This window comes from Populus euphratica, unplaced genomic scaffold (genome assembly GCF_000495115.2).
Source record: "Populus euphratica unplaced genomic scaffold, PopEup_1.0 scaffold250.1, whole genome shotgun sequence".
Lineage (NCBI taxonomy): Eukaryota > Viridiplantae > Streptophyta > Magnoliopsida > Malpighiales > Salicaceae > Populus > Populus euphratica.
The window spans coordinates 169673-184292 of NW_011500005.1; the positions used below are offsets into that span (position 1 = coordinate 169673).

The 14620-nt window shown below is 34.9% G+C and overlaps 3 protein-coding genes across 3 annotated transcripts; 2 read left to right on the plus strand and 1 right to left on the minus strand.

The window, feature by feature from the left end:
• The first annotated feature begins 4034 nt into the window (after positions 1 to 4034).
• Positions 4035 to 7807, plus strand: LOC105141089 (ABSCISIC ACID-INSENSITIVE 5-like protein 2). Its single transcript, XM_011048189.1, has 3 exons — positions 4035 to 4195; positions 5115 to 6125; positions 7395 to 7807. Exons 2-3 carry the CDS (start codon positions 5241 to 5243, stop codon positions 7473 to 7475), a joined length of 966 nt encoding a protein of 321 aa, XP_011046491.1. The 5' UTR covers positions 4035 to 4195; positions 5115 to 5240; the 3' UTR covers positions 7476 to 7807.
• Positions 7808 to 9783: 1976 nt separating this feature from the next.
• LOC105141160 (protein ZINC INDUCED FACILITATOR-LIKE 1-like) lies at positions 9784 to 11787 on the minus strand (the record flags this gene model as incomplete). The annotated part of the gene is made up of 6 exons (XM_011048293.1): positions 9784 to 10749; positions 10884 to 10972; positions 11086 to 11130; positions 11251 to 11361; positions 11426 to 11529; positions 11691 to 11787. Coding segments are annotated over 6 exons (450 nt in total), but the record flags the coding sequence as incomplete, so codon positions are not given.
• Positions 11788 to 13718: 1931 nt separating this feature from the next.
• LOC105141161 (GDSL esterase/lipase At5g03610-like) lies at positions 13719 to 14522 on the plus strand. Its single transcript, XM_011048295.1, has 3 exons — positions 13719 to 13808; positions 13923 to 14235; positions 14332 to 14522. Exons 1-3 carry the CDS (start codon positions 13719 to 13721, stop codon positions 14520 to 14522), a joined length of 594 nt encoding a protein of 197 aa, XP_011046597.1.
• The last annotated feature ends 98 nt before the right edge of the window (positions 14523 to 14620 follow it).

The following is a 14620-nucleotide window of genomic DNA, read 5'->3' on the forward strand; positions in this document are numbered from 1 at the left end:
CGATTTGCAAGTATTCTAGGTGCTCAGTCATTGAATGATTATTGATTAAAATGTCGTCAAAAAATACTAACACAAACTTCCTCAGATGACTTCAGAATACTTTAAGCATTGGTTAGCTCAAATGACATCACCAAGAATTCGTAGTGGCTATTGTGGGTTTAGAATGCTGTTTTGAACAAATCATAAGGAGTCATTATAATCTGGTGGTAACCAAATCGTAAATCCACCTTTGAAAATATTATGACACCTACCAATTCTTTTAATAATTCCTCCATTAGAGGTGTTGGAAATTTATCTTTGATGGTTAGTTGATTGAGAGCTCTATAATCAACATAGAGTCTTTAAGACCCATCCCTTTTTTAACCAAAACAAAAGGGGAAGCAAACGAGTTGTTGCTTTGTTAGATGATTCTAGACTCGAGCATTTTATCCACCTCTTTTCCAATATATCTTTCTACACTCCATAATATCTATAAGGTCTAAGATTGATTGTTTGTGCACCTTTCTTTATAGGAATAGTGTGGTCATAGGTTCTAATGTGAGGTAGTCATTCAGGTTCCTTGAATATTTCCTCGTAACTATTAAGTAGTTCTTCTAGAGCCACTTGTTCCTTCTAGGTGCTTATGGTTGATGGTGACATAGGCCTTGCATTACTGTTTATGTTTTCAATAGGTATGAAAAAACAGAGACTCATACTGGCTAATTGAGCCAAGTTTATTTTATAAATATTGAGTTGGCTGAGAATTATAATTTTATGTTTTCTTATAAAACACAATAGATTGCTATAGTGTTTTCCTAAATAATTTTAATATTGAGATGATTGAGAATTTAGCTTTAACTTTCCCGACAAGTTTTTTTTTTGTTTTTACAATTGTCTTTTTTTTTTCAAAATTGTTTTGTCGAGCTGGTTGAGAATTTAGCTTTGTATTTTTTTATTTAAAACACTGTGGATTGTTACAGTGTTTCCTCACATAATTTTTTTATATTTTTTTTAGAATTGTCTTTGTCAATTTTATTTTTTATATTAAGTTGTTTAAGAATTTAGCTTTGTAGTTTTTTTTAAAAAAAAACATTGTGGATTGATACAGTATTCTTCTACATGATGTTTTTTTTGTTATGATTTTTTTTCAAAATTAGCTTTATTGATTTTATTATTTTTAATATTAAATTGGTTGAGAATTATAATTTTAGATTTTTTCATGAAATATTATAGATTGCTATAATGTTTTTCTACTTGGTTTTTTTTTCCTGTCATGTTTTTATGATTTTTTCCAAAATTACCTTTCTTTATTTTAATTTTTTAATATTAAGCTGATTGAGAATTTAACTTTGTAGTTTTTTCCTAAAAATATTATGGATTGCAACAGTTTTTTTCATGTGATTTTTTTTTTCACAAACCCACAATAATGCACAAATATACCACAAGCCTACGGTATTCGCGGGCATGGCATTTAATAAAACACTAAAGGGAGTGGCTAAATTACTATAGCTACACCCTTATTTTTTTTCTAGTTTTTTTTTTTAATTTCATCCTTTATTAACTAGTTTTATTTATTGAAATAATTAATTTCATGATTTAATGTTAAATTATTTTAAAAATTATGATTGATAATTTTTATTTTACTTTTTTTGAGTTATATACTAGTTAATTAATACTCTAAAAGGCATAGGAAAAGTAGTGTAGCTTTTCCCATGCCTGTATTTATATATTATAATTATAGTTATAATAATAATATAATAATAATAATAATAATAATAATAATGTATACTAAAATACTCTGAGCTATTTTTTTTTCTTTTTTTATGTCTTTATGAGCTTTTCTTTTGCTTTTTTTTATGTTTTTTTCTTTTAATAATTTTAATAATTTAGTTTGTTAATATTAATTTTTTATTTAGTTATCAGATTTTCATAACACGAATCTTGAGTTTGATGGGTTAACCTGAATTTATTTTTTTTTGCTTTTTTTAATTATTTTTTATTTATTTAGTTTAGTTTGTTAATGTTAAATTTCTTTCTATTTTATTATCAGGTTTTCATGACACATATCTTGATCTTGATAGGTTAACCTGGTTTGACAGTCTAACCAGTTGACCCATCAATTTGTTTTCTTCTATTTAGTTATTAAACTTTCATGACGCAGATTCTATATTTGACAGGTTAACCTAGTTTGAAGGGTTAACCTAATCAATTCAGTTTTTTTTATTAGTTTTTTTTCTTCTTGTTAGTTTTTTTTTATTAATCTAGTTAATTATCATATTTTTATGACATAACTTTACAGTCAGACCTATATATAAGGTTACTGATTCTGATGTTGCAGTCAAACTCACTTAAACTTAAATCATGCAAGTTTAATGTTATTATTAATATTATAAATATTATTTTTAGATCATGTATTATAATCAAATCTAAAAATTTTGAATATAATTTTATAAAAAAAACTTAATATTTTTATATTTTAATTTTTTATTAAATTTTTTATGTAAAAAAAATTAACCAATGCCATGTGGGATACGGAACTAATAATGTCCTAAAATGACATGCGCTACATGCTTTACGTGCAAAAAGGCCAGGTGGAGCACCAAGAGGGCTAACTCTCTGGATAGTGCCACGCATGGCTCAGATAAAAACAAGGTGAAGCAGGGAACTTCAAAACCAGACATGAAACAGTACCCAAATTTCAATCAAGTCATTGACTAGTTTTCCTGTCTCGATTAAGCTCCTACGTCTTCAAAAAATTCTTAATCAAGTCCCCCCTCCACCTAGACTTTTCACAAGTTCTTAATTAGAACAGGATCCATCTACATATACCTCGACGATGGTATTCAATTGGGGGTTTTATGAATCTTTGGGTACCTGATCGAGACAAAAAAGGAGATTGAAACTTCGATTGAAGAGATATAGTTGAGGGACTTAAATGAAATTGGCCAAGCAAATATATGAGTGCCACGCGCCCACAGAGGGTAAATTGTTAGAAAATCCGCAGAGAAAAGGAAAGAATATTAACATGATCGAACGAGTTCCAGAGCATGCAGTAGAGGACAAATCTCTCTTTAGCTTGGAGGTTTTCCTGGGTCCATGGAAAGCCTGCCTTGGCCAAATCTTGACCTGTTAGGTTCTGTTCTTGTGAGGTCACTCCTTTTGCTTCTTCATGAGCTCTTCCATGACCGCGTCAATGCTATCATATTTGCAGACAATTGCAAAGACTGCAGAGTCCTGGGTTTTTGCTGCATTTTTCATCGGCTTTGTTAATGGATTTCACGTTCAGTGAAATTTTATATTCTTAAAATAAAAAAAAAATATAAGGATATATCCCTGCTGTTTTCTTTTCTTTTGTCCTGAAATAGTAGCAAAAAATTATATAGTAAATATGATAAACTATAATTCTTTAAATATAAATGAGTTTTACAGTATTTTTAAAAAACTATATAATCTCCATTTTTCAAAATTTACATTCAAAGTCTCCTTCAGTGAATCATATATATATATATATGTGTGTGTGTGTGTGTGTCTGTTTTAGTTTGACAATAAAATATTAAATTATTATTTTTTAATTTATTTAAAGACATAATATTTATGAGTGACAGTATAGACTTAAATAGGTTTACATCAAATTTTTGATATGATTTTTAAGGAATTATAAGACTATTAGTATTGCCCTTGATATTGGAAGTGGCTCGGGTTAATTGGATCATGTCTTGGTCTATCGGGTTAACAATTTAACCCATATTTTTTATTACATCACCCAATTTTTTTATTTTTTTTTTTAATTCCGATGATACAGCCGACCTTGAATTTGCTAGGTTCTAGATGGACCCGCTCCGAGACTGGTCTGGATTTTGCAGCTATAGATAAAAGGTAAAAAATGGGCCAATGGGGCCTGCAAAATCGAAACCAATTGAATAATTAACTAAGAACGTGCCACGTGGCTCATTGAAGCGAATAAGTGGGGTTTCACAGATTACCATATAAGCCCTCCCCCATGATACCATTTTCCTTGATATTTTTCTAGAAAACAAAAAACAAAATGGGACCAGTTAATCAACACCTTAGTTTTGTTTTTGACATTTGTAGATTTAGAGTTTTCTCTCCCTGAATGTAAAAGCAAAATAACCAGCTGATTTTCACCTGAATCATCAACAGCAGCACAAAAAAATCACTTCTCTTCTGTCACTCCACTCTCTCTTGGATCACAAAAGTACGTTCCTTTTTTTTTTTTTGTTTCATTCTCTTAACTCCACTTTATTGATGTATGACACAAAAATGAAAAACCACTTCTTTTATGGCACTTCCAATTTGGAAGTTGCTATTTTTTACACTTACATTTGTGTGATTTTCTTTGGTTTTTGAGTTTGGTTTAAGAGGGATTTTGATTTTATGTAAATATGTGCAAGATTGTTTTTTTCTTTTTTTGTTAGAATTGATTTGAGTTTCATGCAGAAGCTCCAGACTTTTTAATCTGGGATTATTGAAATGTTGAGATTATGCGGATTAATTTGTGATTTGTAATTTAGGTCTCAAGGTTTTTAGTCAATCAAGGCTAAAGCTTTGAGATTTTGCATTTGCATGTATAAGATTATAGCTTTAAAGCTCCCTGTTTGTATGTTGTCTCACTTTGTTTTGATCAGTATATTGGTTTCAAAGTGCACAGTTATACATATCTTGTCAAGCTCATTTCAGTCCATTTTGGATTCTATTGGACTGGCTGCTCTAATTTATTTGGTAGGTTTTTATTTTGTTTTTAATTACGGTAATGTTTTGAGGTGAATCTTCTTGTATTTTTTTCTCTTCCAATAGTAGTCTGTGTTTTCCTTGTTCTATTTTTTCTTAAGATTTTGTTCTCATAATCAAGGGATTTAAGCTGCATATTTGTTTGTTGGCCATTTTTGTAACTTGTTATTTTATTTTGTTAACTGTGCTGAATGAAGGTTATTGTCTTAGGTTTTCGTGAAAATTAATCTTGTATATTTTAGTTCTGGTCTTGCATGGTATAGACTCTATCCTTAATTTGTTCAAATTAGAGTTTTTTTGTCTGTCTGGGGAATTTAATCTAAAATCTTGTTCGGTAAAGGATTCATTTATAGGCTACATTTCTGAATTGTAACTCGGTTTTTCAGGTCAGACTGTGGGGTGAGTTTGAAGATTGGATCACTGTGGTTTTTAGACAAGCTTGGGTTTAACAGAGTTGTCGTGTTAAGGGTTTTTAATTCTTAGATTTGGAATGTTTAAGTGAAGGTTGTTGAATGGGAATGCAGACAAAGGGATCTCAAGGTGATGGTAGTAGTCATTATAAACAATCTCAGCTCCAGCCATTGGCACGGCAAAACTCAATGTACAGTCTCACTCTCGATGAGGTTCAGAATCAGTTGGGTGACTTGGGGAAACCTCTCAGCAGCATGAATCTTGATGAACTTCTCAAAAACGTGTGGACAGTGGAGGCTACCCAGACTATGGGTTTGGAAGTGGAGGGCACACCATTTGCCAATCAAACTGCTTTGCAGCGTCAGGCAAGCTTATCGTTAACCAGTGATCTGAGTAAGAAGACAGTTGATGAGGTTTGGAAAGACATCCAACAAAGCAAAAATAACAGGGGGATAAAGTCTAGGGAGCGGCAGCCTACTTTTGGAGAGATGACTTTGGAGGATTTCTTGGTAAAAGCAGGAGTTGTAGATGAAGGATCCATGGACAAGAAAGATGGTGGTTCCATTGTTGGGGTTGATACAAATGCAGCACAACAGTTTCAACAACAAGGTCAATGGTTGCAATACCAACCACATCCACAGTATCAGCACCCACAACAAAGCATGATGGGGGTTTATATGCCAGGTCAGTCTACACTGCAGCCACTTCACATGGGGGCTGGTTCTTTGATGGATGTTTCATACTCAGAGAACCAGGTTGCCTTACCTCCACCTCTGATGGGGACATTATCAGATACACAGGCACCAGCAAGGAAAAGAGGTGTGCCAGATATGATTGAGAAGACAGTTGAGAGGAGGCAGAAGAGAATGATAAAGAACCGAGAATCTGCTGCCCGTTCACGAGCACGGAAGCAAGCATACACAAATGAGCTGGAGAATAAAATTTCTCGTCTGGAAGAGGAAAATGAAAGGCTGAGGAAACTAAGGGTGGGGTTTTCTTTTCAGTTATTCCTCTGGCTCAACTACCTTTCTATTGGATATATTGATAACATGTGCTGAACTGTCTGTTTTAGTTTAGTTTCCTTTTCTCCCTCCTCCCTTGAATTTAAGGAATGAAGGATGTTCATACTTGCTTTGTGATTAAGAAAGAAGGTGTAATTGAATCAGAGATAGAATAGTTTAAAGAAGCCCTTGTTTGATTTTCTTTTGCAGTGATTTTCAGTAATCATGCAACTGAAATTTAGATCAGTCTGATATACTGTCATTTGACAGCTTATCAGCTAGCTATATTCCTACTGCAAACCAAACATAATTGTCTTCCAAGAATGAAGATCAGTTTGACTAGTTTTATGATAGTTTTTTCTTTGAAAATCCAATGACATTCATAGGCATGACAAGACATTTTGAAGGTTGTCTCCTCTTAAGTGGCTGGGGAAGAAAACTAGATGATGACTATTAATCACTACATGAAACTTTAGATTCATGTGGGTATTAGAAAGCTTCCTGTCTCCATTTTTCCTTTAGTTTTGACAGAAAAATTAAAGAATAAATGAAAGGATTCTTGATGCATACGCTTGTTGTTTATTTCATGAGATATTATTGCTCTTGTTCCACTATCCCCAATTTGATGCGCAACTTGCATGTTGGTCCTTCTTGTTGTGAAATCTGCAAGCACCCCCTAGTTATTATTGCCAGTTCAATGGTTGTAGCAAAATCATTATCCCAAAACTCTAAAGACTAGCACAGCCATGCTTTTCCACTTCAAAACTGCTCTCATTTAGTTTCCTTCCCCAATAATTTCCAGCAATCAAAATCAAATTTACCACATTTCTTGACTAACCAAAACAGCTCAGAATCATGATTCATAGACTGTTGCTTCTACCACCAAATCATGTTTTTTCCTTGGAAACATAATATAGAAATTAATAAGATGAGCTCCATATATCATAAGAAAAGAAGAAGGTGCTCTCTTGCTATTGAATTTGTTCCGTGGGCAAAAGGCTATTCTTCTTTTACTTGTGGTGATAATGATGTTTGTTGGCATCGGTTTATATATACACAATCACTTCCTTGAGTATAAGGATATCATCTTCTTGGTGTTTATTGGCCTATATGATGATGGTAAAACATGTCTATCTTGGCACTGAATACGAGACATGTGCGTATGAAGTACATTTTCCCCTCATTCTTATTGTTAATTGCCAATTTGTATATTCTTTTTTATCTTATTTTGATCTGTTGTCCTTAAACTTGCAGGATCTGGAGATTATGTTGCCATGTGTCCCTCTCCCTGAGCCCAAATATCAGCTTCGCAGAACAACATCAGCCCCATTCTAGCAAATGAAGTTTTGTAGATATGATGAATTTCTGGTTTGTGCTCATAATTTGCTCCTTGATCCTTTTAGAAGCAGCTGCTTGTCACATTTACTCCTGTGAGTTTGCTTCTCATCATCATGAGTTTTTGTTTTTTCTTGTATCTATTCTGTGAAAAGTTGAGTTAGAAATTTTCATATGTAATTTTCACTGTTGGAGTGTCCTGGGATTTTGCCCATGCTAGCTAGTTCTTTTTCGTATGGTCAATATATTTTAATAGCTTCTTTCAGCCTGACATTCCCTCACTTCGTATTTCGATTTTAGTACAATTGTCAAGTATAGATTGCATCTTTCATCATGTGTTTTGTGCTGAGAGTGAGTTCACTTTGTGCAAAAGAGACACTGGTTATTCCTACGGAGAAGCAAAAGATTGTGCTTGTATATATTGTTTGTCAACTGTGCAATCCGGCACTAGCAGTCACTGAGATATGCTAGCAAAATGAATTGCTAGGTTTGAGAAACCTGCAGGATGCAGCAGGGTGCAATCGGCTAGTCTAGGTAGCTAATTTGCACATAGCGATGCATAATGAGGGCTATTTAAAGGAATTAATATATGATTTTCAGTAGTTCCTAACACACATTACAAGGGAATGCACAAGCTCCCTCAGATAATTCACAAAAAAGAAGAAGCACATCATGTTCTATTTAGTTAGTGTCCCTTATATATATATATATATATATATATATATATAAGAGAGAGAGAGTCTCTGAGAGTTTTAAAATGAATTTCTGCCTTGCTATTTCTATTGTTTATTTTTCATTCCGAGATAGTAATTAAAGGCTAATATCTGCAAATTACATGTCTGGTCTGAAGTATCTAGGCTAGTTCCAGCTTGTCGTAGGGTAACTTGTATTTCAAGGAGTGAAGATTCCATTCTCTTATTGTGTTCAAGATTAATATTGTTTTTGCATTTTAAAAGTTTTAAAATTTTAATATTCTTTTACTTCAAATTAATATATTTAATGTTTTTAAATTATTTTAATATATTGATGTTAAAAATATTTTAAAAAAAATAAAAAAAATTATTAACAGAAAAATTATTTGAAAACTATCTATAACTATATTCCCAAAACACTTTTAACTACGACCAGCTAAGCGTCTCTCTTTTCTCAGCTTAAAACTAAAGAAAGGGAGCCATTATTTGCGATTCTCTATTCCATTGTATATATTTAACCATAGCAATTATATACATTAATGATAGGAAAGCAACTGCCTTCATTTCATGAGTGGTGCTTTGCCCCAGCCAAAACATCACATGAACAAACTAGACTGTAAGTTAATGAATGGCTGAACGAAATAAGGAGCAAACGCCGGATCTTCGAACTTAGAAGCAGAGAAAGCCTACTCCCTTCAGTACGGGAAAGAGCTGCTCTTCTGCTTTAGATGCAGCCAGTGACGGGCCTTAGCAATAAAATTAGGAATGGGCCTAGGCGCAGGAAGGGAGCAAGGAGAAGCAGCGGGTAGAAAGAAATCGTCTTGAGGGAGAGGGGTAAGTTACCGACAGTCTCGATCCTCAAAGGAACTGTGACTGGTCACGCCTACCATATCGAAAGTAAACCTGACCGCGAACTCCCACTTCCTTCAAAAAACTTTCTATTGTATATTTCGCGTCATTGTAGACTCTCTTGATTGACCGACAGAAGATGCGAAGTTCCTATCCTTTATCTTAACACTAGAAGCCTTAACACCAATGATTGATAGTCTATCTTTTTTAACGAAAATCACAGTCAAATCTTGGTTTATTTATTAAAAATAAGGAGCACGTGAAGCTATAATATCCGTAATTACAAGCATGTCCTTTTTTGAAGTTTGAAGAAAGGGGCGTCCAGGACATTTTGTAAGTGAACTTAGCGTAACCAGATAAGGAGGAAGGGTAAGCAAACTGGATTAAAATATCCATGACAAAGTTGGTCAATCTCGTTAATAATTGGAAAAAGGTTCTTTGAAGTGATGCGAAGCAATGATTAACCCTAGATGGGGATCTTGATGTCTTGTTTTTTCAATCTTTTGATTCAATAACTGTTCAATAGTAGTGGGGAGGCTCGGGAAGGGAGCGATGAACTTAAGCGTACCAGGTCCCCAGGGAAATCCGACTCTTCCAGGGGGGTGGGACTCGTCGGGTCGGCACTGAGGGAGGCTTCCTGCACAGGGGTGAGCTCTTGAGCAACTTGATTAGATGAAGATGTTGCTTCATCTAATCTGGCTCCCCAAGCAGGAGTCCCAGTGTTTGAGTTTTTTAAGCGATCTGAAAGGATCATCTAAGATCTGCGGTAATTTGTTAACACACCAATCTATTGCCTCATTAACAGAGAGGAAAGACTTTCCACCCTGCCGGTCCAGCAGAGGGCTCGGGGGAACTTCACGGGCTCATTTTCCTTCGCTATCGAGCCCCTGCAAATACAGGAAATGACTCATCGATACCTAAACCTAAAGTAAAGGAGCAATCCCTACTGGAATGACTCAGTATCGGCGCCTAATCAGAGGAAGGGTCCCTGCTGGTGAGGAAGGAGTAGTTAAATCCACGGTCTCAGGCAGCAACTAGTCTCGAACGGAAGGAGTTGTCTCGAAAGAGCCCAAACCAAAGGGCGATGGCCAACCAAATCCCTTTTCCTTTTAGCCTAAGCCATAGTTCACCCTTTGTGGATGGAGTGCCCGCCACCCGTTAATCTCTCACGATAAGGGGCTGCCCCGAGCACTACTTTATTTGTTCAAATCAATCCCCTCTTCGCTACTGGCTTGGCTTCTTCCACTGAGGATGTTGGATTCCTAAATTCAATCATTTACCCTTCGCCAGCTAACTCTTAGAAAGAAAGTAAACCCATGCAGTCATATTCAAGACTAGGAAGAGCCAACTGGTCTCTCGATCCAGAACAACCCTTCTATCTGTAAACCTAACAAGGGAAGCCTAAACAAAGCGTCACATCTGGCTTGGGAGGGGTTGTCCTCTAAACCCATACCTGAGGGGTCATCTTATTGGTGTACTACGCAAGGAAATGAAGCCTTCAGAGGCGAAGTCAAAAAACTTTAATTGTAAATGCAATAACCCTTGTCCTGATATCAATACCATGCCAAATATATATATATATTCAACATTGTTACATTTGAAAACTAGTTGGTCCCATTTTTTGTTTGTCTTGCTTTTGTGCTCGGAAAGGTTTGAAGGTCATCAGCACTCCAATGAAGTCAACCGCATTCAGGATGAAGAAAACAGTCTGGTCCTCTGCATTTTAACATCACCTGTCAAGCTCCAGGACATCAAAAGGTCAGGTTGATTCATAGCAATGGGAAAATTGTAGAATATTAAAGAAAACGAGTCAGTTTTGGTATAATCTAAGGAAAATAAATGGTATATAATCAATAGTAAAACTTACAGCGAACCACCTCCAGCAGGACCGACCGCTTTGAAAAGGGACACTGCTGTCATAGCAATGCCATTAGCAGCTCCTCTTTGGTTTCGATCCTGTACTTTAAAAAGTTTAAGACAATTTGTTGAAGAAGATTATAAGCTTACTAACCATAAAGCATAAATGAAGCAGGGAAGTGGCAGTGAGTAAATCAAGAAAAGAACTTCACCACGGCATTGTTTTGCAGAATAAACAAGCAAGTTGCAATTGACACCTAGTCATACAAAAATAATAATCAGGGTCAAAAAAAGGGCAACAACAGCTGAATGTTTTTCATCCAAATAGATCAATCCAACCACTGTGTTGAAGATTTTCAAACTACATGTGCACTTACAGAAAGAAAACTCTTGATTGTAGATGCTACACTGATCACCACGCTGAGGCCGAGCCCCGATAACATGGCTATAAAAGGGTAACTTGCCAATCGTGGTATGAATATAATAACCTGCATTTAACGAAAGATTGTGACAAAGGAATAGGTGGAAGCAGAAAGTATGCATAGATGCTACAGTTTGTTGAGTTTTTTCCCCAGCAATTCGACTTACTGTTATCGGTCCAAGAATCCTCTCCACACATGGATATAGCAAAAGTTGAAAGACAAGAAGGCCGAAACCTATTATTTGAACAATTTGTCAGTGAGTTTCCACTGTAAATATGGGAATATGGTAACCGTGAGTATTATATCAAGTTTCAGTAAGAATTTATTTTATTTGTAATTTTTTATGATTATAGAATTGAAAGGTCATCAAATACAATTCTGAATGTTATAGATACCTGTGATTGCCAGAACTTCACCATCATCCCCAGTTGTGTAGCCCAGCCCTCCAAGTTTTCTAGGGCTCTCAGCCCATAATGAGATATCTACTAGAATTTTTTAAGAGACTTTCCTTCCTTTCTTTATCATCCGTTGCTTCTAAAGCATCATACGACTCAAGATAGTAACACGATTTGAAATAAAGATAAAAAATACATATATTTTTAATTAAAACCCCTTCATCGCTCCTTCTTTGATGAAAAGTTTTGATTAGGATAGAGGACACTTGAGAACTGAAGGATGACAAAATAAATAATTATAGGATGATAGTAAAATGACTGTTAAGTTATTTTTACACCAACTGAGTTAATTAATTAATTAATATTGATACTAATTAATTTATAATTGACTCTGGTTTTGTTGTTTGAAGGGGTAAACTATTTTTGAGTGAATTATATTTAATGTTTTATTTCAGCTTCTATAGTTTAAAATTCATAGTTAATTAATTTTCAAGAGTTCCCGTCTACGTACCCCTTAATGATATCAAACTGAATGTCCATTCTTTTTCCTTCTGAAAAGCTTTCCATATTTCTACAGCTCCATCCACTTCTCACCAACCTCCCAGCTAGCTAGCTAGGGGGTAATTAACAAACCAAAAACCCAAGTTGGCATTTTAGGACACAGATCATGCATGAAACTAATGCAAGCACTCAAGTTTTTGTCTGTCAATGACATAAAACCACCACATTCTTACCAGATGTTTCCTTTTTTTTTGAAGAAAGGACCAAATTTAGAGTTTGCCTGATTGTCTGATAGCTGGAAAGATCCATCTAGCTAAACTCATCAACTTTCAAAACTTCCATGCAAGAGTCCCGGAGGGAAACCCTATAAGAATGATTGTTCTCCAAAACAACAATTTAATATATAAAGTTCTTTCTTTCCTTTGTTTTTGTTCTCCCGATGGAGGGGAAACGGATTTTCTTGGTTGGTTTGCTTCTTTTTTCCATCGCTGGTATTTCTACAGGTCAGATGCCCGATTGATTTATCTCAAAATGTTCTTATATTTTCCCGTGTTAGTAATCTTGAGTCTTGGATTAACAGATAATTAGCGATTTCTGATAATTAATTGATCATTCATTGTTTTTCTTTGGTATTTCAGCTCAGAACTTTCCAACACTTTTTGTTTTTGGAGACTCCTATGTTGATACTGGAAATTGGCCACGGGATGTCAGGGGTCCATGGAAAGAACCTTTTGGTAAAACATGTCCTGGTAAACCAAATGGTCGAGCCTCCGATGGTCGTGTCCTAACTGACCATATAGGTGATTAATGAATTTTCTCTCCTGCTACTTTTTTTCTTTTCTCTCATCTTATTTTTAGAATAGAGAGAATTTGAAATCATAGGTATTAAACCTGTAATAGTTTGTTAGGCCGAAACCTAAGCTGAAGTTAGTATGCTTTCGAAACAGGTTGGGAGTTCACCTCCCAATTTAAGATGCAACATGTTGATTTTATCAGACCTGGAAGAGACTTGTCTAGTTAACTCTATGGATTTTTTTTTAATTTTATACAAAATAATATTGTTTTAATTTTTTTTCCTAATCGACATTGTTTCATTAAAAAAAAAAACAACTCAAATAATATTGTTTTAATTTTTTTTCCTAATCGACATTGTTTCATTAAAAAAAAAAACAACTCAAATAATATTGTTTTGAGATAGACCTGGGTTGATCCACTGATCTGAGAGTTAAATTGACCATCTAGTCAATTCTGACAACTATGTATGTGATTTTTCTATTACAATTATGATATTTCACCAAGCTATTAAATTATATTAACACATCTATTTTTACATTTGCGTTCATGAAATATAATGTGCAGCTTCATTCCTGGGAATAGAATCACCTACACCTTATCAACTGAAAAACACATCAAAAAGCATTCAGCAAGGGTTGAACTTTGCATATGGAGGCAGTGGTGTTTTCCCCACATGGGCGAAAGACAGCCTGACAGTCCAGATCGATCGATTTGAACAACTACTCAAAGAAAATGTATATAGTCAACGTGACCTTGATAATTCAGTTGCTCTGGTTTCTACCGGAGCCAATGACTATCCATTCTATTTTACGGCCAAGAAAGGTTCAAAAGATGTGAGTAGTTCTTACCCTAAATAAAGAAAGTTTTACAAGTACTTTTTTACGTTGAACATGTAGCTTTTTAACTTGTATTTTTTGAATTTTTTTTATATGATAGGGATTGCCTGCTTTCACTGAAGGACTTGTAAACCAGCTTGCTGCAGACCTACAACGTATTAATCGTCTAGGAGTGAAAAAAGTTGTAGCAGCAACACTACCGCTTCTAGGATGCTTGCCAATACACATGATTCCACCAAATACATATCAGAATTGCGACGAAGAATACAACAAAAACGCCAAGATTTACAACCAGCTATTGCAGAAAGCAGTGGAGAAATTGAACACTGGTGATGGAAACAAAAGCACATTTGTAATTCTTGATCTCTATAACGCTATGGTTTCTGCTATTGACCAATTCAGACAGAATGCAGGTAATCTCTGCTCATGTTTTTTTTAACCAAAATTGTTTTTTTTAATGCAACTCAAGTTAATGTTTATATAACCTTTCTTCTTTCTGCTTGTCACAGCAAACACTGCGTGCAAGAACCCGCTGCAGCCATGTTGCTCGAAGACTGTTGAGTACATATGCTCAGCGGAAGGACTATGCTCGAGTCCCAAGTCATCTTTCTTTTTTGATCTGGCACACCCTTCGGACAATGGCTGGAATGCTATTTATTCATTTCTGCAAGGTTCTCTTCACAGAGGTCTGAGAGTTTGAGGATGGTTCCTTATATTTGCATACATTATGTGCAGTCCATCTCCGGTTTCATCCCTTGTGATTGTATTCAATTTAAGAAATTTGTCTTCCTTCTGAAT